The 23,606-nt window shown below is 51.9% G+C and overlaps 8 protein-coding genes across 8 annotated transcripts; 2 read left to right on the forward strand and 6 right to left on the reverse strand.

Annotated features, from left to right (window-relative positions):
- Positions 1–153: 153 nt before the first annotated feature.
- Positions 154–2,579, reverse strand: LAESUDRAFT_751061 (uncharacterized protein; the record flags this gene model as incomplete). The annotated part of the gene is made up of 6 exons (XM_040911643.1): positions 154–927; positions 1,017–1,475; positions 1,535–1,980; positions 2,061–2,136; positions 2,202–2,290; positions 2,477–2,579. The coding sequence occupies 6 exons, from the start codon at positions 2,577–2,579 to the stop codon at positions 154–156; spliced, it is 1,947 nt and encodes a 648-aa protein (XP_040762416.1).
- Positions 2,580–8,028: 5,449 nt separating this feature from the next.
- Positions 8,029–9,315, forward strand: LAESUDRAFT_291273 (uncharacterized protein). Its single transcript, XM_040901860.1, has 7 exons — positions 8,029–8,092; positions 8,152–8,252; positions 8,362–8,511; positions 8,577–8,592; positions 8,645–8,696; positions 8,777–8,811; positions 8,866–9,315. Exons 2-7 carry the CDS (start codon positions 8,201–8,203, stop codon positions 9,221–9,223), a joined length of 663 nt encoding a protein of 220 aa, XP_040762417.1. The 5' UTR covers positions 8,029–8,092; positions 8,152–8,200; the 3' UTR covers positions 9,224–9,315.
- Positions 9,316–10,217: 902 nt separating this feature from the next.
- LAESUDRAFT_751062 (uncharacterized protein) lies at positions 10,218–10,892 on the reverse strand (the record flags this gene model as incomplete). Its single annotated transcript, XM_040911644.1, has 1 exon — positions 10,218–10,892. One exon carries the CDS (start codon positions 10,890–10,892, stop codon positions 10,236–10,238), a length of 657 nt encoding a protein of 218 aa, XP_040762418.1. The 3' UTR covers positions 10,218–10,235.
- Positions 10,893–13,313: 2,421 nt separating this feature from the next.
- Positions 13,314–14,133, reverse strand: LAESUDRAFT_727857 (uncharacterized protein). Its single transcript, XM_040909309.1, has one exon. It carries the CDS (start codon positions 14,093–14,095, stop codon positions 13,622–13,624), a length of 474 nt encoding a protein of 157 aa, XP_040762419.1. The 5' UTR covers positions 14,096–14,133; the 3' UTR covers positions 13,314–13,621.
- Positions 14,134–14,804: 671 nt separating this feature from the next.
- LAESUDRAFT_635334 (uncharacterized protein) lies at positions 14,805–15,041 on the reverse strand (the record flags this gene model as incomplete). Its single annotated transcript, XM_040903444.1, has 1 exon — positions 14,805–15,041. A coding segment is annotated over one exon (237 nt), but the record flags the coding sequence as incomplete, so codon positions are not given.
- A 2,144-nt stretch (positions 15,042–17,185) lies between these two features.
- On the forward strand, positions 17,186–17,517 carry LAESUDRAFT_727858 (uncharacterized protein; the record flags this gene model as incomplete). The annotated part of the gene is made up of 1 exon (XM_040909310.1): positions 17,186–17,517. The coding sequence occupies exon 1, from the start codon at positions 17,283–17,285 to the stop codon at positions 17,514–17,516; it is 234 nt and encodes a 77-aa protein (XP_040762421.1). The 5' UTR covers positions 17,186–17,282.
- Positions 17,186–18,543, reverse strand: LAESUDRAFT_814029 (RNA-binding domain-containing protein). The gene is made up of 7 exons (XM_040914553.1): positions 18,400–18,543; positions 18,285–18,324; positions 18,158–18,187; positions 17,834–18,053; positions 17,736–17,783; positions 17,574–17,678; positions 17,186–17,517 (listed from the first exon to the last, which is right to left on the reverse strand). Exons 1-6 carry the CDS (start codon positions 18,420–18,422, stop codon positions 17,587–17,589), a joined length of 453 nt encoding a protein of 150 aa, XP_040762422.1. The 5' UTR covers positions 18,423–18,543; the 3' UTR covers positions 17,186–17,517; positions 17,574–17,586.
- Positions 18,544–18,704: 161 nt separating this feature from the next.
- On the reverse strand, positions 18,705–23,493 carry LAESUDRAFT_744261 (uncharacterized protein). Its single transcript, XM_040911301.1, has 16 exons — positions 22,859–23,493; positions 22,459–22,790; positions 22,291–22,404; positions 22,060–22,242; positions 21,962–21,998; positions 21,787–21,908; positions 21,617–21,734; positions 21,493–21,560; positions 21,294–21,426; positions 21,198–21,238; positions 21,041–21,142; positions 20,823–20,982; positions 20,265–20,757; positions 20,093–20,186; positions 20,010–20,029; positions 18,705–19,945 (listed from the first exon to the last, which is right to left on the reverse strand). The coding sequence occupies exons 1-16, from the start codon at positions 23,379–23,381 to the stop codon at positions 18,988–18,990; spliced, it is 3,498 nt and encodes a 1,165-aa protein (XP_040762423.1). The 5' UTR covers positions 23,382–23,493; the 3' UTR covers positions 18,705–18,987.
- Between the last annotated feature and the right edge of the window lie 113 nt (positions 23,494–23,606).

Genomic DNA, 23,606 nt, shown 5'->3' on the forward strand with positions numbered 1-23,606 from the left:
TAACAGGTCGGTGTCTTATCTCAACCATTCATGGGCAGGATGAACAGAGCCTGAGACACGATGACTCTTTAAGCATCGATATGTCAGCAATTCTTGTCTGTCCTCCTCAGCTGGGGCCATCACTTACCTGATGAATCATGGCATGCCGAGCTATCACTGGGTTGTCTCAGAACGTTCTGCCAGCCTCGCGCAGCGTAATTGCTCGAGGTGGAAGAACAGCGGTGTATAAATTTCCCGTCTATCCCTGCACGTTTTAACGTCGAGGTTTGGGAAGATGCGATCGATCCACCGCGCGGCCCGATTATAGAGAGCCTCTCCTTCCGCCGCTGACGAGACTCTGTATTGCATGGAAAGTAATAACTCGTTGAGACCGTGAGAAGTAGTCGGAGGAGAATCTGAAGAAACGTCGTCGGGGAATGCCACAACCGGTAGCTTCAATGAGGTGAGGTCCGGACAGCAACGGGCAAAATGCATCAAGTCACCGCCAGTGAGAGCCGGGTAATCTTCATATCCCAAATCAAGCTGCTGGACCATTGGCCAGGCAAGTGCCATCTGTCCGACATCAGAGGGCGAGAACCGGCAATGTGGCATGTAGAGATCTATGCTTGTGAGCTCATGTAGCTCGAAGAGGGGTCGAACGCCGAGTATATCATCAGAAACAGAATGTGGGGGAGAACGACCCAAAATTGGACGTCCATCATAATACATTTTGATCGACCGCAGCGACTGTCCAAAGTGATCAGCTATGTTTGTGGAAACGATGTTTAATGAGCGAATGTCGTGGGCAGATTCGCACTCTAAGCGAAGAGATAGGCGTTGTAGAGAGGGCGCATATAATACGTCGAGAAGGCTGGATGCCTTCTGGAATTCGCCCGTCAGGGACAAGGTACGCAGAGCAGGGAAGTCGCCACGAGGTATCACGTTATTCTGATAATCCCACGATGGAAGCACAGTCAGCGAGATTTTTAAGGTTAAGTCCACCAAATGACCGCTTTGCAGATCTGATCAAGTCGTACTTCCGTTGAACAAGAAAGGCGTAGAGTCTCCAGAGCAGTAGATTCGGCAATAGGCTCCAGGCATACGCTTGCAGAGGGAGTCATCACCAAGGTTAATCTTCGTAGTAATGGGGCTATAGAAGATGCGGCGCCGAGGAGATCGTGCAGGGCATTGGAATGGAGCCGTTGCTGGTATCTCTCGCATTGAAGATCCATGTGGCGCAATGACGGTGTCACGAATGGTATCAAGTCGGTATAAATGCATTCATGATCAGAATCGCACCAGCGTAATGTCTCGAGGTGAGGCAGAATGGGTTTCGAGCCGGCTTTACGGAATAGGATGGGAAATGCCGAAGGGTGCAGTCGCTCGCTTCTTACTCGCCCACCAACTTGGAATGCAGTGAGGATCAACGAGTGTACATACAGAGCGTATATTTGAAACCTTGCCCACTCATCCTCCAGGATCTCGCTGGATAAGGTCTACGGAACAACACATGAGTCTTCCCTTATCGACACTACCGAATTCATGTCGCGCTCACGTATTCAATTTCTGGGTCCAGTGGTTGTGAAACATGCTTAATTGATCCCGATAGGAGCTTGAACAGGGGCGCAAAAGAGTATAAATTCCTCCAGAGCACGCGTATGGCTGGCTCGATGAAAGCCCTTGAGACCAGAGCGGCACGGGACAACGTAGCCTTCTCCCACATGTTGATATATGAAAAAATCTCGTGTAGAATGTAATCGTTCGTAAACACAGGAGAGCACCCGTGCATACTAGTGGTCAGCGTCGGTGCTTGGGAATGGGCCTCCGCGCTGTGACTAGGCAGTGTGAAACCATCTCGGCGGAGCATTATTGGTGCCTGATGAGAGTAGGAGCCGGAAGAGTGCGCGAGTTTGAGGGAACTGTCAAGTCTGCCTGGCCAGCGCTGAGCGTACGGAAAACTCAAAGGTGACTCTCCGAGGTACGAGACGGGAATCCTCGGCGCTTCGCAACAAATAAGCGCGCCTGGTCTTCGCTTCTTGTGTTTCATCTCCCTATGTATCTGTTAATGACCCCATGCTGACCAGCGATATGATCCTCCGAAAGAGACAGACAAATATATAGCTCTAGGAGAGTCTTGAGTCTATCCATCTGGACGGACTACATTGAACATGAGGAATATGCACTGCGGATCATGTACGGAGCACTCGTCGTAAGACGTAGACCTCGAGTTGTGGAATCTTGTCTCCTGTTTTTGCGGCGACAAGCAGATTGTCAGTACGGAGGATCTCGAGCTCTTGTCGCTTGTCTGCTTCTTTCATCCTGGAAAATCATAAGTGTACGAACGGATTGACTTGACTCGGAAGCGACATCGTCGTATCGTCGGACCTCTTTCAATGAGTCCTCATCGCTGTTGCGGTAACATGTAAGACTCTTGATGTTCCCATGCAGCGCAGTTCAATTCAGTCATAACACAAGCTCAGAACTCGATTCAGCACACCAGGCATAGCATCATCGTCGTCACCGTGCAAACTGTACTCTGCGAGGTCGTCATTGACCTTGCTCTTCGGCCTGATCTTTTCTGCAGGCTCGTCTTGGTCCATAGGTTTGTCTTAATCCATGACATCGTTTCCTTCTCCTCATTGTCTTCAGTTATATAGGTTCATTGAGATCCATAAGAACGAACAGAACATGAAGGCTCGCTCTACCTAGTATGCACTCTCAGGCTCATCGTCCGCTTCATCTCCCTCAGTGCCCTTCCCCATCATCGCAGCCGCCTTGTGTGCTGCTTCTAACTCTTCTCGAGCATCTTCGACCACGATGCGGGCAAGCGCGCTGACTCATTGAGCCAATGCCAGCCCCAGGATCAATCATTCCGCGATTTCCGGTCCTGCCTCGCAGACAACCGGAACAATGAGGACATACCAAATCATCATCATCACGGATTATGTTTCGATGGGTGTTGCACCAAGGTGCTTAGCAACACAATTGTTTCATCGCATGCGAGGTGAGACCCATGTCATACCGTATGTCAGAATGTGTTCTTCCCGCTGTTCAATCCGATATCTTGATTATTAACTGAGGTTTAAATTTGACTCGCTATCCTACATCTCTTTGGCTGTCTCCGCCGTTGCTCTCGGTAACGCGGTTGACGAGACGCCGTCGCCCTTCATTAAGCTCTACACTGCTGTTCCTGGCTCAGTGAGCTCAGCACGTCGAAACTAACCTTTTCTAGGATGTCCAGAATATTTTCTCGGCTTGAAACTTGTCCCCCGGACGGGGTGTCTCCTAATAGGACCTCACCTTGAATGTGCGACTTGGAGTCACGATCCGTATTGCAAGCGAAGCCGTTTCGTTTGCGGAGGTGTATGCCCCCGTCCGCTCTTGCATAACCCTGTCTGTGCGGTCATATCATCGCTTTAATTGGGTACCTCTAGGAACACTGTGATAACGTCGGCAGTGAAGCGGGCGGGCTGTGAAGATATGGTTGTCACGGCAGCCAGCAACAGATCGAGAAGTCGGTTTCTTTCGCGATCCCTCTGCTCAGACGCGCATTTCCTTCATTCCGAGCTGAATACTTCGTTCGGTTGCCATTTCCGTTGACGTCTGTATCATACAAGGATCATGCGTTGTGAGCCACTACCTCCTTTGCGGAACATACTTGCAGACGAACAGGTTTATAATAGCGGGCGATGTAGTGTTATGTCATGATGGAATATGGGCTTATTAAAAGGCCGACTTCATAATCCACAGTCCGATCTCTCTTCTTAGACATGGAGTCTATCACCACATCTGAAGCAACCACTCTGTTGGAACAAAGTACGTCTCTTCAGAGAGTTGAGATGTACCGCATTGAATGATCTATTATCAGCTTTACAGAACATTGTGCTCTTATCGCCGGCTCAGGTCAGTCGGACATTTTTCAATTATTACTTACCGATCATTGATGATATCCATTGAAACAGCACTCATATTCTTCGACTACGTCATTACATTCGGTCAGGATATCCAGCTGTTCTGGGGCGAGCGATCATTCTCAGCATGGTTGTTCTTTGCCAATCGGATGCTTGCACTGGTCTATGCCAGCATTTCTGTTTGGTCTGCCATGAACTTATATACGGTAATGGTATGTCATTCAACATCACCGCGATTGGAGATATCTTCGATTTATTTACATTGCAGAGGTAATTTGTTCCTTGTTGTCCCATTTCGTGTCTTATTGTTATCATCTTGTAGCTGTATGGCGAGCTCCGTGGTAGGCAACGCGGTTCTCCTACTCGTCGCGTTAATCTCAGAGGGTACGCTGGCATACTATCTTACTTGAAATTGTCACGGCTCAAACATGGTGAAGCGGTCACAATACTACGAGTCTACGCCGTGACAGGTGGCGACAGACGACCTGTTACGCTCCTCGCATTGACAATGGTCTTCGACATGGTCTCAACTGTCTACATTAGTACGCTTCCTCCTGATCGGGGCATATTCTCGAATGACCGACGACGAATCGACGAAAAGATTTCATCCAAACATCATATTCTGTGGTAGCATTGGGTAGGACAGCCGTGTGCATTCAGTCCTACCCTTCAGGTTCAGCAGAAGACATCGTTTCAAAGTGTGTAAGCCAGTATTGCCAGTAAAACCATACTTGCTAATCTGTTTCTCAATAATGTGAGTCTGAACTCAAGAATGCTTTCCTCCACACGTACTTGACAATCCCGCTGCAGTCTCCATAGTCGATACGGTTTGTGGTGCAATGGCCATGGTCATGACGCTCACAATTCTCTGGCGCAAGCTATATGTTCAACATAGACCAGCCACCGCGGACTTCCTGTGTACGAGGAATCCATCGCTTGCAGCACTATTACTCAGAGACGGTACGGCCATCAGACAGCTATGGAGCTCTGAGCTCAAATAACATTTGCATCCACCATGTTCACAGGTACGATTCAGTTGACGTGAGAAGTGGAATCGTGGCACGTCAGCTTTCATACGCTCCGTCTCACCCGGTTGCATTTGCAAATTTTCTCCGCAAGATTTTGCCTGTGTTACGCGGGATATGACTGTTGATAGTCCAACCTCCGTAACCCGTTACGAGGCTTTATACGCAACTTCAGTAGATATCTATTGCACCAAAAGTTTCGTTGAATGCGCTTCCAGTTCTATAATCCTTGTTGCTTGCGTCTCTCATTATATTCTGGTACGCCTGCTATGACATGTACTGTCTTCTGTTTCCTTTAGCGGATCTCTCAAGTCGGTGGATCCGCACGCCGTGCAGGCGATATCTATGTATTTCTCCATTGTCTGAAAGTTACATACTACGCTATGGGCTGCCTATCAGATACCGTAACGCGACACCTGGATGGATGGAGCAAGAAGCTCATATATGACTCTATGCTGAGGCCGGAGAGACCACACTCAGAGTGCAGTGAGATACTACCTATTGTTATCGAGACGCGACACGAAGTGCTATCTTTACGGCATCAACACGCAATTTAATCGATTATGATTGAAGTGGCGTGCACAGGACGCCTCGGAGTTTACCAGCATGTTGTACTGACTGAACGTTCTGAACCTCGAAGAAACCGCATAGCATTAGAACGACGCGTTCACATATAGCGAAGAAGATCATCGGCTCCGCGACCATGCGAGTTTCATCAAGACTGGAGCATTGTGACGGAGGCTATGTAATCGGATAATCAAGATCTTCATCGCATTGAGCTCCTTGCGCTCTCCGTCTGTGGTGCTGGTCTACACCGGGACGTTAACGTTTTAACACTAGAGCATCGTGATGGTGGCTATATAATCAGATAATCAAGATATTCAGAGGAATTGAGCTCCTTGCGCAGTTCGCCTGCGATGCTGGTCTCCACCGGGACGTTGAAAGCAACCGCAGCTATACCGTGGAAGCGAGACCACACAGGCATCGAGACTGCAGTCAAGTGAGGTGAGATCGAATACGAACTACAGGTTGAGATAGCGTACGAGGCGGTCAGGTCCTGATGAGTAGGAATTGTTTCTCTGGTGCCGTCTTGCGTTACGGCCGCATGCAATGGGCGCTGGTGCTCAGCAAGTTCCGAGTCGAGCCTCAAATGAGGCAGGGCCGTCGATGCCCATCATATTGCCGTCTTAGAGCGCGATATACCGAGCCACCCAAACAACACCGTATAAGCGGAACTCGAGTGCAACTGCGTCGCCCGAGGCTGCTCATGAGCCGTCCTCTCACTGCAACATTACATTGAGGTCATTCGTGGCCAGGATGAGGTGATCGACACTAGGGAAAGGAGTCAGCCTGGTGGTCACAGATAGCTAGAATATGGTGCTTTGCTTGGACGTATATGCGTGCGCTACGAGAAATTGGGAGCTCGAAAAAGCTGGATCTGCCGATGATCAAGTAATCACCCAATGACCGACCAGAACCAAAATATATAGATTACAAAGAGTGAGTTCTCGTGTCATGCTTACGTCGCCTGTCAAGTGGCCCGTCTTCTCATAGATCACCCGTTCTTGTACCAGCATCAATCAGTTGCATCATGCATCCGACGTGCGAGGTGTCGTCGTGCAATGAAACGTGCGATGAAATGGAAGCTGAGGCGCAATTAGGGGTCATGGATGTCCGGCTATGGAGTTGAGTCTATCGCGGTGTTCATGACTACGGCAGGCTGGTTGCAGATCGAAGGCGAGCATAGCCTGCAGCCCAGGCCCTCAACAGTAAGGGTTGAGGTTCCATGCATCCGTAACGCGGGTGCGAGTACAGGCTCGTTTTGAACGCTGCAACGAAGCTAGTAAGGCGAAGGCCAAATGAGCATCATACGAGATCACGTCTTGACACCCAACGAATTGTGACAGATCCGTGAGATGGAACGGCTTTCATAGGAGACCAGTTCATCGCTGCTGACATCGGACATCGCCATGAGAGTGCCCCCTACATTATTCGCAAGCATAGTCGAGATTAGGATAGATCAGAGTCGCCTTCAGGTGCTCGTTGGGTGCGCTCAATGAACTCAAGCACGTGGTGACCGCTACGCTACGCCACGCCACAGGCGCGTCTCCCGCGGATTATCACTTCCGCAGGTTTATACGTAGGAAATTTCTCTCATTTAGTGATCGAGTTGCAGGATGACATTCGATCGTCATGGCAGCCAGCAACGGATCAAAATTCTGGTTTCTTTCACGATCCTTCATCTCAGATGCGCGAAGTTCCTTCATTCCGAAGTGCGCGCTTCGTCCAGTTGCCGTTTGCGTTGACGTCTGCATGAAATGGTCATGCATTGTGAGCCACTACCTGCTTTACCGAATCCATGTGCAGACGAATAGATTTTGCCGTATATCGGCATGCAGGTGATGTAACAATATATCATGATGGAATGTGGGCTTATAAACAGGCCGACTGTCATCTGGCACTTCGTAATCCATAGTCTGATCTCTCTACAGGCTAGACATGTCAATCGCCACATCTGAAGCAGTCTTCCTATTGGAAACATTGTGCGTCTTTTCCGATCGTTGAAACTGTACTGTATTGAACGATGTGTTGTCAGTTCTCCACAATTCTATTCTCTTATCGCTGGTGCAAGTCAGTCCGGCATTTCTCGCTTGTTATTGACTGGTTGACGGATTTCATCCAACAGCACTCATATGCTTTGAATATATCATTACATTCGGTCAGGAGGTCCAGCTGTTTTGGGGCGAGCGATCATTCTCTACATGGTTGTTCTTCGCCAATCGGATGCTTGCACTGGTCTATGCTAGCATTTCTGTTTGGTCCCTCATGAACTTTCATACAGTAACGGTACGTTGTTTAATATCACCTCGGTTGGATATATCTTCGATTTATTGATACTGCAGAGGTAATTTGTTCCTTGTTGTCGTATTGTTAATGTCTGATTGTTACTATGTCGTAGTTGTATGGCAAACTACATCACGAACAATCTGGTTCTCAAACTCATTGGGATAATCTCACAAGGTAGGCTGGCATGCTTCATAGCAAATTATCACAGCTCAAAATGTAGCAAAGCGGTTACAGTACTACGAGTATACGCCGTAACAGGTGGCGATCGACGACCTGTTTTGCTCCTCGCGTTGATGATGGTCGTCAACGTGGTCATAAATGTATACGTTGGTACGCTTTCTCCCGATCGGGGCATATTCTTGATTGACCGACGACCAATCGATGAGAAGGTTTGTTTCATATATCATATTCTGTGGTAGCGTCGGGTAGCACAGCCATATGCGTCGAGTTCTACACTTCAGATTCAGCGCAAGATATCGCTCAAAAGTATGTAAGCCAGTATCGCCAATAAACTCGTACTCGCTAATCTGTTTCCCAATAGATGTGAGGTCGAACTCAAGAATGCTTCTCACCACATTTCTTTGACAATCCCACTGCAGTGTTTTTAGTCAATACGGTCTGTGGTACAATCGCCGTGATCACGACGCTTGCAATTCTCTGGCACAAGCTATATAGTCACCATAGACTAGCCGCCACGGACCTCCTGTCTACGAGCCATCCATCGCTTGCAGCACTGCTGCTCAGAGACGGTACGGCTATCAGACAGTGATGGAGTTCCGAGCTCAAATAGTATTTGCGTCCACCATGTTCACAGGCACAATTCAACTAACGTAAGAAGTGGAATCGGAAACAATTTAAGATAGTCTGAAGCCTATTATTTAGCACAATACTACTACTGAACTTATTACATACCTTATTGGAGCTCCTGGGTCTCGTAAGTGCATGTTCTTTCACCCACTCCATATGTTCTGCAAGATGCTCATCACTCTGCCGTCATGATCATGCATACAACAGAGTATTCTATTCATCATCGGAGATTTGGAATGCTCGTGAAGCAATCCTCTTACTTTTTCTCTACAAATGACGCACTTACAATTTTACAGGCTCACTTCCGTTCTGATCTCTCGTATCCTCCTCAATATCCGAGCCGCAGCGCGATCCACACGCGGAGAGCAGTCCCAAACGCCCTCTTTCGTCCGGTCGCAACGTGCGCTCCAGACAGAAGCGGACGTCGAGAACATGTCGTTCGAATTGAACGTCCTCGGCAGCACCGAGCAAGCCCCGGAGACTGATCATCCTCACGTACAGGACTCTACGAGACATGATCAAATCATTGCCGAACCGCGCAGCATGGTAAACAATGTTGTTACTGCCGGCGATGCCCATCAGGACATGAATGAGGAAGAGGGGATGGACGGTGTTGAGGAAGAAATGCAGTCAGATTGGGAGGACGAGGAGTAAGGGGGAAGAATGGGTGTCCGAGTCGTGCTGTCAGATTCACGGTGATTGCGTGTTTGATTGCTATTTGTGAGTGGCACGTCAGCCTTCGTACACGCAGTCTCATTCATATGCATTTCACAGATTTTCTACTTCTGCGATTCGTTCTCTTCACTTCGTAGTTCGTACTTTATGGGCCAACGGCTTTCAAGCTTCGTCACAGGGCTCCACAGCCAACCTCATCAGATCCAGCCGTACAATAGATCTCGTGTAAATGTGTTTCCTTTTCAACTATTCATTTTTCTCGTGTCTGTCATTGCTTTCCAGCATGTCTGCGACGACATGCCTTGTGCTTCCTTTCGCTTAGAAGAGCATTCAAGTCGGTAAGGCGCACGACACACAGATGGCGTATCTGTGTTATGCAATGGCTCCATATGTTACGAGCTGCTTTCTCATGCTGCAATATATAGCTGGAGAGCACCAGGGTGACGAGCATACCGGTGCGGAGGCCGTAGAGACCACATTCACGGTGAGAGCTATTTTCCTGCATCCATTATGCGATTCAGTTTATCATGGGGAAGTGGCATACATAGGACACCTCATGTTTACCAGCACATTATATTGGCTGACGCAGTTACGTGAGTTGCCATGTACTTCTGCAGCAATATGCTCTGTTGAGATGAGTGTGGTCGAGAAATTATGCGACGTTGCCACAAAATGCCACAATACCGGCCAGAATTACCACCGCGGCGTGTCATGCATTATTGCCTGCCAGCACCATTCACATGATCTATTACCCAAGACTCATGTAACGAGCTGCGGACGAACCCCATTTTTGTGGCCACTGTCCGCGGGAATTCATAAACGTAACAGCTATCGTTTTGTTCGCTGATCACTGAGGATACCATATACTATGCAAATAAGAACATCCCAATCATGCTGGTCATCGAAAGACTAGTGCCATCCGAATACATATAACTTGGGTTATCCGCTGCCCAACATATATCCACGAAACTCTAGAGCCCGCGATGCAACTTTACCTAAACCTCTGAAGCTCCGGGTCTTCTCCAAGGACTATCACTAGCCAAAATACGAGCGATCCGACCACGCCTGCCTGCGCCGCATAAACCGGATCCAGGATAGCCGACTCCTGGTCCTCAGCGAGATAGGCCTTCACGATCACCGCGCCCACCGCGCCAACCACTGCATGCACGTATATCGCCGATATTGGATTCCAGATCCTGTCGTACCGCAGGGTCTCCACTGACGGATACCATCCTCGAACCAGTATCGGGTAGATGAAGGCGACGAGGGTCATCGCGCAGGTTGCGGCTCCGCCGATTGCTCCCACGAGCATCGCCATGCGGACGTCGGGCGCTGAGGTCGGTCCTTCCGGGAGGGCAGCGTGGAGGATGGCCTGGCCAAAAATGACTGCCGCGGATGACGGAAATACCCATTGGCTGATGACGATGTCGGTGATTCGCCAAAAGGCAGCATTCAGCAATGCAGCGTAGTCCAGTAGGATGCAGAGGAATTCCGCAACTATGTCCCATATCAAACGAGGAAGCGTCCATCGATTATCCTGCTTGAGGTAGTCGTCAAGGAAGGCATATGGATCTGGGTCTTCTGTTGCAGTTGTATTGAGTACGGGGATAGCTCTGGTAGAGTTCGTGGCGGGCGTTTCTCCCGCCATTTGAGATGGTAACCTGTTAGCTGCCGCAGGAGAACCGTCATGAGTGGCTCAGCTCATCTTCCTACAAGAAAGTTTTATACTCACATGAGAGATAACTTGGTGGCAGGCGGCGAGAGCTCATTATGAACTAAGTTGAGCGCAAGGAGCTCGTCTCTGATGATGGATATGAGGAGTTTAAAGTGCACGAATCTGCCCACTCACCCTTATCCTCTTATATCTGTATGAGATGTTCGTCGCCGGAACTTTCGCTCGAACGAGCGCCAGTAGCACAACAAAATCGCCCATGAAACAATTGTGAAATAAAACAACTAGGCTACCTCCCTAACGACGGCTGATGGTCTGAGCGCATACAATCGGAAGCAATTGTTCCATCTCCGACTGTCAATAGACTGAGATGCATGTAGGGCTTGGGATGGTCGTGGGGCCCACGGTATAGCGCCCTAGAAAATGCCATCTTAATGATTATTTTATGTGGCGTATTTTTGGGCTCATATGTTCACATCAAATAGGTGTCGGGCACGCGGTCACGTGATCGCGTTTGACGTGGCGCACAATGTAGGCTCTGATCACAAGCTCCCAGGCCTTCGCCGTTCCCTTCGCGTCTTCAAAACGTTAATCCTCGCCTTCAAAGCTATTAATCTCCCAGATGCGGAAAAGAGAGCCACTTTCACCATGCTGACACCCCAGAGGCCGTCAACGCGCACACTGTGGGTTTATGCAGGTCCATCATCCAGCCAATCAGCGTCTATGTAGACGGCCATGTACGCGCAATTAAACGAGATCTTCTCGTCGAAGCGAGATTAAGGCGGGGTTTGAAGAACACTGCCGACATCCGAGTCGTCCCCCAGGCAGCCATATTCGGCTCAAGCGAATCGCAGGAATATCTTTTCGAGCGGTGTGCGCGCTCACACGCGGCCTGTCGCGGGAGGCACATCCTCAATCAGCCAAGGTTTTTGGGCACTGCATATCGCACTCACCGACCACCTAAATGGCCATGCAATATGCTTGGAGGCCATTGTCCTGTCGAAAGATCCGCCATCCGCCTGATCGTTGAGACACAACCCATCCCTATCGCCTCACAAGAACGACTTCTCAGTCTTCTGCCGCAGATATCACCGCAGACATGAAGCGATTTGCACACGTGGCAAATGCTTAGCAAATGTCAACAGGTTTTTTGCCTTTGTGATCTCAATTTGCTATGGTTCCTTCCCACGTTCCACATTAAGTATTTGCATATAATATTGTAAACGTGAAGATTTAAAATTGTTTATTTAGAAAACATTTTTAAACTCACAAGATACATTTAAAATTTGATCGCTGGGTATCAAATACCCAGTAGCAAACGAAGGTTCTTTGAAACCTCTCAGCTCTCCGAGATCAGTGCCACTAGATATTGCACCGTAGTAACACCTTCATTTGCTGCTGGGCACATGATGGTTTTGAATTCAAAAAATGTGTGATTACATTTGCCAGCGATCAAATTTTAAATGTATCTTGCGAGCTCAAAAACGTTTTCTAAATATACAATTTTAAATCTGCACCTTTACAATATTGTATGCAGATACTTAATGTGGAACGTGGGAAGGAACCATAGCAAATCGACATCGCAAAGGCAAAAAACCTGTCCACATTTGCTAAGCATTTGCCACGTGCGCAAATCGCTTCATGTCTGCGGTGTATAGCCTAATCGTACCTCATTTCGGGGCCCAGATCAACGGGGGTGGCAGATACGCGAGTGTTCCTGAAGGTCCGCGCGCGTACAATGCTTCCGCTTTAGGCGAACAATGGGTTGCGACGCGGTCACGTGTAAAACGCGTGCGTGTATATCAGCCTGAGCCACTCCCGGGTGGGAACGCACATGCGCGAGTTTGGGCATGAGGAGATCTCGGCTCCGGGCGAGTCATTGTGGCATGCAGGGAATACCATGAACGTGGGATTTTTTCGTGTAACCCTTGATCGATAGATTGGTCCGAAGCGATGCGTATGTACATTGTCAGTCTACCTACAGATCTAGGGCACAATGCTTCCGCGCGATAATCGGTACATTTGATACACCAAAGATGAAATGAAGATACTAAATGAAACATGGGATATAACCGCCAGATACAGAGACACCATGTAAGAAAACATGGAAGATGAACGACCCAAGGAACGTAGGATGGGCGGTACGAGCCATATGAGGAGTTTGTATGTGTGCAAAGGCCACCAGGGGAGAGACAGTGAGATATAGAGGGGTGAAGTCAGAAGCCGAGAAATAAATATTTTCGTCAGATCAGGAGCAAGGAGGAGATTGACAGACATGAGCGGGAGGCTCTGGTAACATCTGAATGAGGACCACAGAGAGAGCAAGGGAGCGACACCGCCGCTACGTCAGTACCGAAGGGGAAAGGACATAAATATGCGCAAAGCGGCGAATAACGGCGGTTGTCAGGCTGCGCAGACGCAAAGCCCAAAGTCCAAAGAAGCGCGTCACATAGCTAGAGGAACGAAGCGAGGGTTTCACCGTAAGAAACACGTAGCATTGGAAAAGCACCTGGTGTCCGTTCAAGAGGGTCTGACCTGCACGCATGGCCGCTCTCGAGATGAAGACCGAGCCGACGTGTGCGTGCGCAGAGTAGACGAGTGAGTGAGCGGGCCACTCAGCATGAAGACCCAGAGCGAGAATCCGAGCCCACCCGCACGTCATTCGCCATTTGGAAACCATCGTAGCATGGGTGTTCGCATCGAATTCACGCAGCATCCGTCCCCCAACCACCCGGCATCGTCCTCATGGCCGGAGTAGGTTCCTCGCACTCTGACGAAGGTATCACATCTGCAGTGAGCACAGGTTGCATGTGGTGCGGCGCGTAGGGCTCCTCTTGGTCGTAGACTTGTGCATTCAGCTGCAAATACTGGAACAGTGACTCGGGCGCATCTTCTGGAGGTAGGCTGCTCTCTCGCTTGCTCATTCGCGTCCTCTGTCTCCCGCGCTGCGCATCGTTATCCAGCGACGGAGGTCCAGCCTCCTCGTAGTCTCGCTCTACGATACTCAAACCGGACCCAGACGCCTCGTTCACCTGCGAGAAGTCGAACTGCTGTAAGAGTTGCGCGAACTGCTCCTGCTGGAAATCGTTCGCCTCGTGCTGGACAGGCGAAAGGCGGCCAATACTGATTTCGAGCGGACCACTGGGAGAGCGGAGGAAGTCCTCCGTGTTCCAGTCCATTGAGAAGTCGAACAGCCCTCCGTGGCTCTGCTGCGCGACCCACTCCTGCGGCACGTCGGGGATGTCGAAGTTGATATATTCCTATGCATAGACACTGAGAACGCGGTACCATCAAGCGTACATTAGCTCTTACCGGTTCAGGGAGGAAAACACTGGCGTCATCTTCGTCGGATGTGACCTGGTCGGATGGGCCGACGCTTGCCGACGCGTTCGTGGCGCTGATGGATGAAGGAGTTAGATCGATTGGCCGAGCATGCGGACCGCTCCTGATGGACCATGCGGGCTGCGAAGCGGCATCTGCGGCCTGGGATGTTGATGCAGTGGGCGGTTCTAAGCTCATCATGACCGGCTGCGCCGGGATGATCACACCAGTATATGCTGCATTCTGCCGGTGAGGAAGATGCTGGGGATACGAAGAGCTACCGGAAGTAGAGGAAGACATGGATGGACTGGACAACTGCTGGATGCTGTAGATAGGGCTTGAGGTGGCCTCCGACGTGGGACTGGGGCTCGTGTAGGGCGATGATGCCGCAGACAGCGGGGGCGAGGGGCCCTCTGGGGCATATATCAGGTTCGGGTTGTAGTACGGTATATGATTCATGGGCACGGGCAAAAAGTTCGGGGAAAACCCCATCTGCCGCGTCCTGTTGCGCTTCGCCTCCTCCTTCGCGCGCTCGCGATCCGCCTTCTTTTCCGCGCGCATGCGGGCCTTTTCCTCCTTTTTGACGGGCTGGTAACGATAGCCAGGATAGTTGCTCGCGTGCTCCGCCTTCCTGAGCTCCGCTTCATGCTCGTACAACGCGCGCACCGCGGGATCCTCCTCCTTCCACATCTTGGAGATCTCGCGCGAGACCTCGGCCTGTGGCCGCTTGGGTTTCGTCGGATCAGCGTGCATCGCCTTGAGCTTCTGCGAGCGGTAGATGATCCATGCGTTCGGCGGGCGCGGCGGCTGCACGGGATAGGGTCCCCTGCGCGGGGCACTGAACGAGGAGCGCGAGGCACCGACCATGGCGAGTGCTTGAGAGGGCTATGAGGGTCGGGGGGAGTGGCGCGCCGTGCGCGAGGGCGGCAAAGAGGGCGCGTGCGACGACGAGCGCAGAGGCGGTGGCCGGCGGGCGGACGAGGAGGAGAACGAGGAGAGAAAGCGCGTCTGTCGCGGGAATACGCAGAGCCCATGGACTGTGTTTGTTCAGTGTCTTGCACTGTGGGTCCGCACTCGCGAGCCACACTGAGCCACTCGCGCGCATACACCGTGGGAGTATTTGCCTCCCCATTCCCCTCCTGCAGGTCCTCCTTGCCTTTTGCCACCATTCACCATCTGCGCTGGTCTGGACGCCGGCAGCGTTCGTGGGAACGTCCATCGAGGCCGTATCATCGAGGATCACAGAGATTGTGGTGGATGCAAAGTAAGCGCGGTCGACGCATGACTTGCTCGCGACGCGCGACGACGAGCGCGTTTGCTTCCGCGATGCTCGACGCGACGGTGAGTGCCGATCCGTCTGAATCGATCATCCTCATCTCATCGATCTCCATTGTGCGCGGGCGGGGATGCAAAAAAGCCTTCAGCCGAACGTTCACGAGGGCTTTAGTGCATGGTACAACCATTGTCGGCGGTGCCTGAGATGCAAAGTATATCCAGTACAGTGAGCCATTGCCTTTCACAGATTCAGTCATCTCTCAGATCTCAACCCTTGAAGCCATCGACATTTGGCTTGCTCGCATTCTGTGATAACCAAGTCCATGCCCTCGATCGTACTGATATTTACCCTCTTTCGTACGCATATATAGGCAACACACAGTTCGTACAGCGTCAAGTACACGAATCACGCTGTGGTGGATCTCATCGCCAGTGCCAACCCTCGAGGGCCACTGTCGGCGCACGTTGTAGTGCACTACCACCCCGAGCATTCTATGTTGTGTTGGCCGATGAACCACACTGAATGTGCGGCCATAAATGAACATGGCAGTCTCATGGACGGCTTGTCGTCAGATTCGGTGAGTTTGTTCTCCAAGAGACAACATGTTGGCTTTCTCATTAGTGCGATCCCATGCTGTGCTTCGACACTTGACGTCTAAGCATCAAGTTCTCGCGAACTGCACAGCTCCAACCTGTCCAGCAATCACTGTAAACACACAAGTTGTCGGAAGGAAGCTACTGCTACTCGGGCATTGGCACGGCTCGCCGCTTACCCAGTCAGGCGCGTTAGAAGTGTACATGTTAGTCGCCTCTGGTCACTCGCTAGTGCTTAAGCGCTCACTTATACCTCTCGACAGGGTGACCGAACTCCCGAGCATGCAGTAGGCGATATAAGACGCCTAAATATCTGCTGCAAGAGTCTTCGAACGTCTCGCTCATGGTCGCTCGCTGCCGAAGCCGACAGTCAGGCGCTGATCTCCCGCTCGCGGCATCCCACGTCAACCGCGATGGTCAATCATGCAAGAAACAACAAGCTGTGCCGTATTGATTCTTCCTCCCATTGCTTGCTATGTACGACGGACAATGACTGCAGCGGTTATGTGTACCCGTGTCCAGTCGAACTAGAATCATCTAATATGTACATTCCGTCAATTCCTGTCCGTAGCTCCCGCGAATCTCATTTATCTCCCGGTCGTAGAATGCAGTCCCCTATCAATCATCGCATCTTTGCCGGCGAAATGGTGGACATCTGTTGAATCATCCTGTCACCTTCGGGACTATCTGTCATGCCCGAATCCATTGTCCCCTGCATTGAGACTTCGGGACAATACGAGACCGGGCGCAATATCCTTCCTCTGTACTCAACTGGATGTCAAGACATTGCTGCGAAATCCCATTGTTGTCCTACGCTCGCACAATCTACACAGCTGCTGAGCATGCACATCTCCCTGCATTATACGGAACTTCCGATGAATCCGCGGTGACATGCAAAAGCGTCCACAATTACTGACGACCTCATCGATTCTCATCGCTGAATTGTTGAAAATTCTAGCAAGATCACACGAACATGCGAAGCAAGCACAACGACGTGCAAACATGTTTATAGGAAACAATCGATACACTCATAACAAGCATCAATGGTAACGAGTAAACGACACACCCACCCACAACAGCCGTCGCGGGCACTACAGACCATCAGGGAAAACAAACGGACCGCGAGAGTGGTAGCAGTAGCAGCGGGATATACGAGGACTGGACACAACGTGGAAAATGCAACCATACAAGTACAGCCGGATTGTGGGAACACCAGAGTCCGCCAATGAGACAGGGGAGGACGACCCGGACGAAGACGACGCACGCTACCAGAAACGAGGGGCAAGAGTAAAGATCGAAGTGGATGAGTGGGTCAAGAAGAGCGATAATACACAGGACGAGAACGATCATCGATGGAAAAGAGAACAAGGACAAGCATGGAAAAGGAAAGCATCTTGGATGCGGGATTGAGCTGTATAGTGACGGTTAGTGAACAGATGTCGTCAGAAGAAACCATCTTGGACTCACACACAATGCGTGCTCAGTATTGCGGAGCACCGCCATAGCCTCCTCCACCGTAGCCGCCACCGTAGCCTCCTCCACCATAGCCGCCTTGCTGTTGGCCGTAGCCACCTTCTCATGAAGCAATATCGTCAGCCAGGAATTCTGTACATATCACCGAGACTCAACCTTGGTCGTAGCCGCCATACTGACCTCCACTGTAGCCGCCTCCGCCACCTGCTGGACTGATTAGCTCATCTTGTACGATCACTCTAGGAGACACAAACCAGAGTAATCTCCACCATACCCACCAGAGTTGCCACCGTAACCTCCACCTCCTCCGCCGCCGCCGCCGCGGGCATTGGCGAGGTTGACCTTGATGCGCCTGCCGTCGAGCTCCTGCTCGTTGAGGCCTGTGATGGCGGACTGGGCCTCCATGCCACTGCTGTAGGTGACGAACCCGAAGCCACGGCTACGGCCGGTATCGCGATCGCGCATCACGATCGACTATAAGCGAGACGCGTCAGCTCAGATCGTGTCGTCCATCTACCGACTGCTCATCGCCGCGAAGCCATGCACAGTCACTAGACCTCAGGAGAACGAACGCGTACGTCGAGAATGTTGCCATATTGCGAGAACGCCTGCAAACACAGAAATTCGCGCGGACACGAAAGCAAGATCAGACACGACGGAACAGGGCACGGCGCGCGGACGCGCCGCTGAGAAAATCACACTGACTGCACGGAGGGAATCATCCGTTGTATTCCAGCTCAAGTTACTGAAGACACAAGATGCTATCAGTCTCGCTCCCCTATGATACAGGAGAACGGCGCGCAGGTGACACGAAACTGACCCAACGTATACTTTTGCAGACATGATGGACCGAATCAACGTATGTTAATACAGTAGAAGGCCGGACCACTTGAAACTTGGACGAAAATCGAATCGGAACCCGAAACCCGGACGGAGACACGGACGAGGATACGAGAGCGGAAAGAGGAGCGGTTGGGGGGATACCGCTGACCTCTCCCCCTTTTATGCAATCTCGAGCAATTCAAACTCCGGTGAAAACCCTAACTTTTTTGCGCTTCTCGTGACTCTAGGCCCCCTTGGCACCTTTGGGGCGCTCCATCGTTTTGGCAGCGCCCGTCCCTTTTCCGGCCAACGCAAGCATGTTCCGGTACAAAAATAGAACTGCAATGTTACAGGGCGCAATAGCGCGGGGTGCGTACGTCAACAGGCATATGCGGAGAACTATGACACAGAAAATGGAACACAAATGGACAGCAGTGGATGCATGGACAGACAGGGATGGTGAGATGAATACAGTATCGCCGCTCGCGAGGAAATCTGAGTACAATTCCAACGTTCATGAGTGGATGGATGGTGGGCCGCAGCCCGGGGATCGTCGCTCGACTACAATTTGTCGTCGCGCACGACGCTAGACGCCGCTGCTCTTCCTCTTATCTTTCTTGTCCTTCTTCTTGCTCTTGGACCTGCCGATATCGCTCGCCACGCTCGCCGTGGGGCTGTCCCTCGAGCCGGCATCCCTCGAAGTTGAGGCTGACCCAGTGGTACTCTCACGCTTGAGCATGCCCGACATGAACCCACCCAGTTTGGGAATCGACGAGCTCGAATCCTGCCGGTACTGCGACGTTGACATGCGCCGCGTCAGGTTCTTGATGCCTTGCGTCGACAGCGTGCGCTTGCGTTTGCCATCGCCCTCGGAGGCCCCTGGGATCGGGCGGGGCGGTGTGTGGCTTTCCTTCTCGAAGGTGACGCCCTGTGTCGTCTGAGGGGTCTCGGCGCGCTCTGGAGTAGCTGTGGCGTGTTCTGGAGTAGCCGTGGCATGCTGGAAGCCAATTTCGGCCTCGTCGGCAACCGTGGGGAAGCCAATCACAGCAGGGCTCTCAGATCGAGGGAATGCCGGAGCATCATCTGACTTGCGTGCCTCTGCCGCGGCAACAGCAGATGCATCCCCCGTGCCGTGCGCCGAGCCTGCCTGCACCACATCGCCCGCCGGCTCCTCGGTACCTTCTACATCAGGCGCGCCATCCTCGATGATCTCCTGTACCGCCGCGGCGACCTGAGTCTCCGCCGTCATCTCCGCGTCAGCCACCGTGTGCACGTCGTCAACGACCACGTCGGCCGGGCCGGCACTCGTCGCAGCAGCCACGGTGCTCTCGTTGATGATAGTATTGCTACCCTTCGTCGATGGATCCGCATCATCGACCGAGTAGCCCGAGACAGCTGCCTCCTTTTGGCGGGATTGTGAGGATCCTGCGTCCTCGATGCCTTGCACCTGCGCAGCCCACATCTTCGCATATTCTTCATTGAGAGCGAGCAGCTCATTGTGACTGCCCTGCTCGACAATCTGGCCATCTTTCAGGACAAGGATCCTGTGAGAAAAGCCGCAAAATCAGCGCCCATTTCCTCATATAATCTCACACATGTGGGACGTACACGTCTGCTGACGCAATTGTCTGCGAGGATCGATGAACCTTTCAATTAGGGTTGCTCTCGGAAACGTAAAATGAACCACTCACCGATAACCGGTGCGCGATTGATAGCGATGACCGGCCTTCCATCAAATTCCGCAAAGCTTCTTGGATGTCTTTTTCCGTGGCCGTGTCCAGCGCACTACAAATTACAGGGCACGCGTGAGATTGGTCCCACAGCATTGAGGTAATATTAGTGACAGTAGCCAGGGTCACGCACCTAGTGGCCTCATCCAGCAGGAGGATGGGCGGGTTTTTCAGCATCGTCCGGGCAATCGCTACTCGCTGTTTCTCGCCCCCGCTCAGGCGTACGCCGCGCTCGCCCACCTTCGTTTCGTAGCCGTCCGGGAAGCTCATGATTCGATCGTGCATCTGCGCAGCCTTTGCCGCCGCTTCGATCTCTTCCATTGTTGCACCGAACTTGCCGTACCCAATGTTATACGCAATGCTCGAATGGAACAGCACCGCATCCTGGGGGACCACTCCAATCGCCTTGCGCAGACTAGCCTGGGTTATATCTCGAATATCCTGCCCATCAATCAGAATACGGCCTCCATTGTCCTGCAGGTCGTAGAACCGATACATCAAGCGCAGGATCGTCGACTTGCCCGCACCCGACTCGCCCACGAGTGCAACGGATGATCCCTTCGGGACCTTGAACGATACCCCACTGAGCGCAGGCGTACGCCCGTCGTACGAGAAGCTGACATTGTCTATGGTGAGTAGCAAATGATGTCAATGATCATTGCTGTGGACGATACGAAGAGCGGCCACCGACCGAATTCAATCTCGCCATTAGTCACGATGAGATCGGGCGCATTGGGCTTGTCGTTGACATCGGTCGGCTCATTGAGCAACTTGAGCAGTCGCTCCGTATCGACCAACGTTTGATTGATGGAGCGGTAGATCGTGCCAAGCATGTTCAAGGGGCCATAGAGCTGCAAAGAGGAGATCATGAACAGAGTGTCGGACGGTGAAGACAACCAAGCTGCTCACCTGTGCCAGGTATGTCACGAAGAAGACAAACTGGTATGGCTGCGACTGCCCTCGCGTCACGCGCAAGGCGACAATCATAGAACCGACCAAGAGACCCAATGTCTACGGAACAAGTGAGCCATCCGCTTTGCTGCTCACGACAATGGAGAATACATACGATAATCAAGTTCTGCACGAGATTCAGCAAGTTCAACGACACTGTGAAGAGCGAAATCAAGCACGGCCGATCACAGACAGCGCAGAAGCAACTTACGGATGACCCGGTACTCCAAGCCTTGGTATTGTCGGATAGCATCCCGATAACGTTCCGCCTCGTGTTGCTCGCCGTTGAAGTACTTCACCGTTTCATAATTCAGCAGGCAGTCAGTGTGGATGCCACGCGTGACCTATGAACGGCGTGTGTACTCGATCAGCACGGAGATGAAGCGATATTGACTGAGAATCCCACTCACCACGTCGCGATCGACCATCTGTCTCCGGAGCCGCGTGCGCCAATTGGTGAGGATAATACTTGCGGAAACTGCGGCACATACCAATTAAGTCTGCCTCGAAAGTAAGGCGACATGCAGAACTCACCATAGGCTGTCATCACAACAAATACAACCACTGTCAGGGTCCACTCAAAATAGATGGAGAATAGCACGAGCGCTATTCCGATGTCGATGAACGTGGGGATGATGTTGAACAGGAGGAGCTGTGGTGATAAGATGAGATTTTTTACCGGCATCACAAACGGATGTATGTACCTCGAATGCGCGATTGATGGCAGCCCCGCGATCGAGGATGCGGAGGATTTCGCCAGTTTTGCGACGCAGGTGGAATGCGAGCGAGAGATTCAATATGTGCTCAAATGAGAGCTGCGACATCTCTTTGGAACAAAAATGAGCACCTGCTACAGTGTAGTCCATGCCGAATGCTTACCTCGATCCGAGTACTGCATGACTGGTGCCCATAACGCCTACGCGGTGCCAAACGTCAGAATCGCGTACGCAAGTGGTACGGAAGGCGCATATACCCACCTCACGAAGAGCACCCAGGCCGCCGCTCGCTTGCAGGAAGCGCAACCCAACATATGTGAATAGGTACATCCAGAGCATATGCGTGTAGGCACCCTCCTCAAACATGTGCACTAGCTCCGCAAAGACGAACGGAACGAGGATGTTGACGAAACGGCCAATGACAACGATCACGACGCATAGCAGCTGCTGAACGTCAGAATATGGCGCATACACGAGGCTTATGAAACATACCGCAAGAAATTGAAGACCGGCGCTCTTTGATGGCCACAGATATGGCGAGATGCGCCGCAGACGTGCCCAAATCTCGCCCCATGATGGGTCAAGCACGACCTCCTCCTTCGGCTCCTAAGTAGAATCGGATTAGTCCCGTTCAGGAGCGCTAGACTTACAGACACCGACCTTGCCCTTCATAGGCAACGTCTGAACCGCGGATGGAGCAGGAGTGTGGCTCCGTGTGGTCGGACCAGATGCTTGTATCGTGGAACGCGCAGTTGAGCGGAATGTTCCATATTTGCTCATCTCTGCAGAGACTGGTGAGAGGCCCGTAGATGGCGCAGCGCCCACCGATTGCGGGAGGAGTAAGTCTGTTTCAGCTTGGGCTTCCTCATCAGAGTCGTGGACGGCGACGTATGTCACTCGAGGGAAGAACAGAGCTGCGAGGAGTGGTACGAGCAGTACAACTCGGAATGCCGGGAACGCGAGGTGCAGGAGCAGCCGGATGGAGAGTGGATCTGGAAAGTGAAACGACGATCTTTGCCATCAACATGCGAAGACATGATCCGAAAACGTGCACACTGACCTCCCAGTGGCATCGACAAGGCCAGCATGGTGACCTGAGCGACATCGAGGCCAAATGCGGCGAGAAACGCAAATTTGAGCCTTCTCAAGTACCAGACATCGACTCCTTGAATGTCCTTCCAAGCCCCTAGAGCAGCCAAGCCGCCATACGCCGCGAGACCAAGGAGTGCAGCGATCTCGATGCCACTGTACTCTGGCCACGTCTTGCGCAGCACGGCATATACAATGAATGCAACACCATCAAGAAAAAATGTGAGCGCGGCAAGCGAGAGAGTAACCAGAATCAAGGCACGCCGCGGAGTACGCGTCGCGACGATGACCTGCGTGATGGGAGATGGGGATTTGGGTGCACTGGGGCGGGTGAAGATGATGGAGAGCGTGACCAGCAGCACGAGTGCTGGGGAGATAATGCGCAAGACGAGGAGGGGCGTCACCGCCGCAGGGATCGCGAAAGGTATACTGGGCAAGTTGATGTGCGGCAGCTGGACTTGCCAGTGCCATGGCCAGGTGAGGGTTGGTGTCATCGTCGCCGACGTCGGATAGCTCGACGTCGTCGGGGTCGTGAAAGAAGGAGGGATAACAAGATGTCGCGAGGGGCGTGCGGCGTGTCAAGACGCCTCATGTGTGGCTCATTGCCTCTTATCCTTTTGGCGCGGACCATCATCTGGTATCGGCTCGGAAATCTTACACAATAGTCGCCGGCCACCTTCCGGCACAACCATGCTGCCAATCATTCTCTTTCTTGCGGC

Source organism: Laetiporus sulphureus (genome assembly GCF_001632365.1).
Source record: "Laetiporus sulphureus 93-53 unplaced genomic scaffold LAESUscaffold_31, whole genome shotgun sequence".
In the NCBI taxonomy this organism is placed as follows: domain Eukaryota; kingdom Fungi; phylum Basidiomycota; class Agaricomycetes; order Polyporales; family Laetiporaceae; genus Laetiporus; species Laetiporus sulphureus.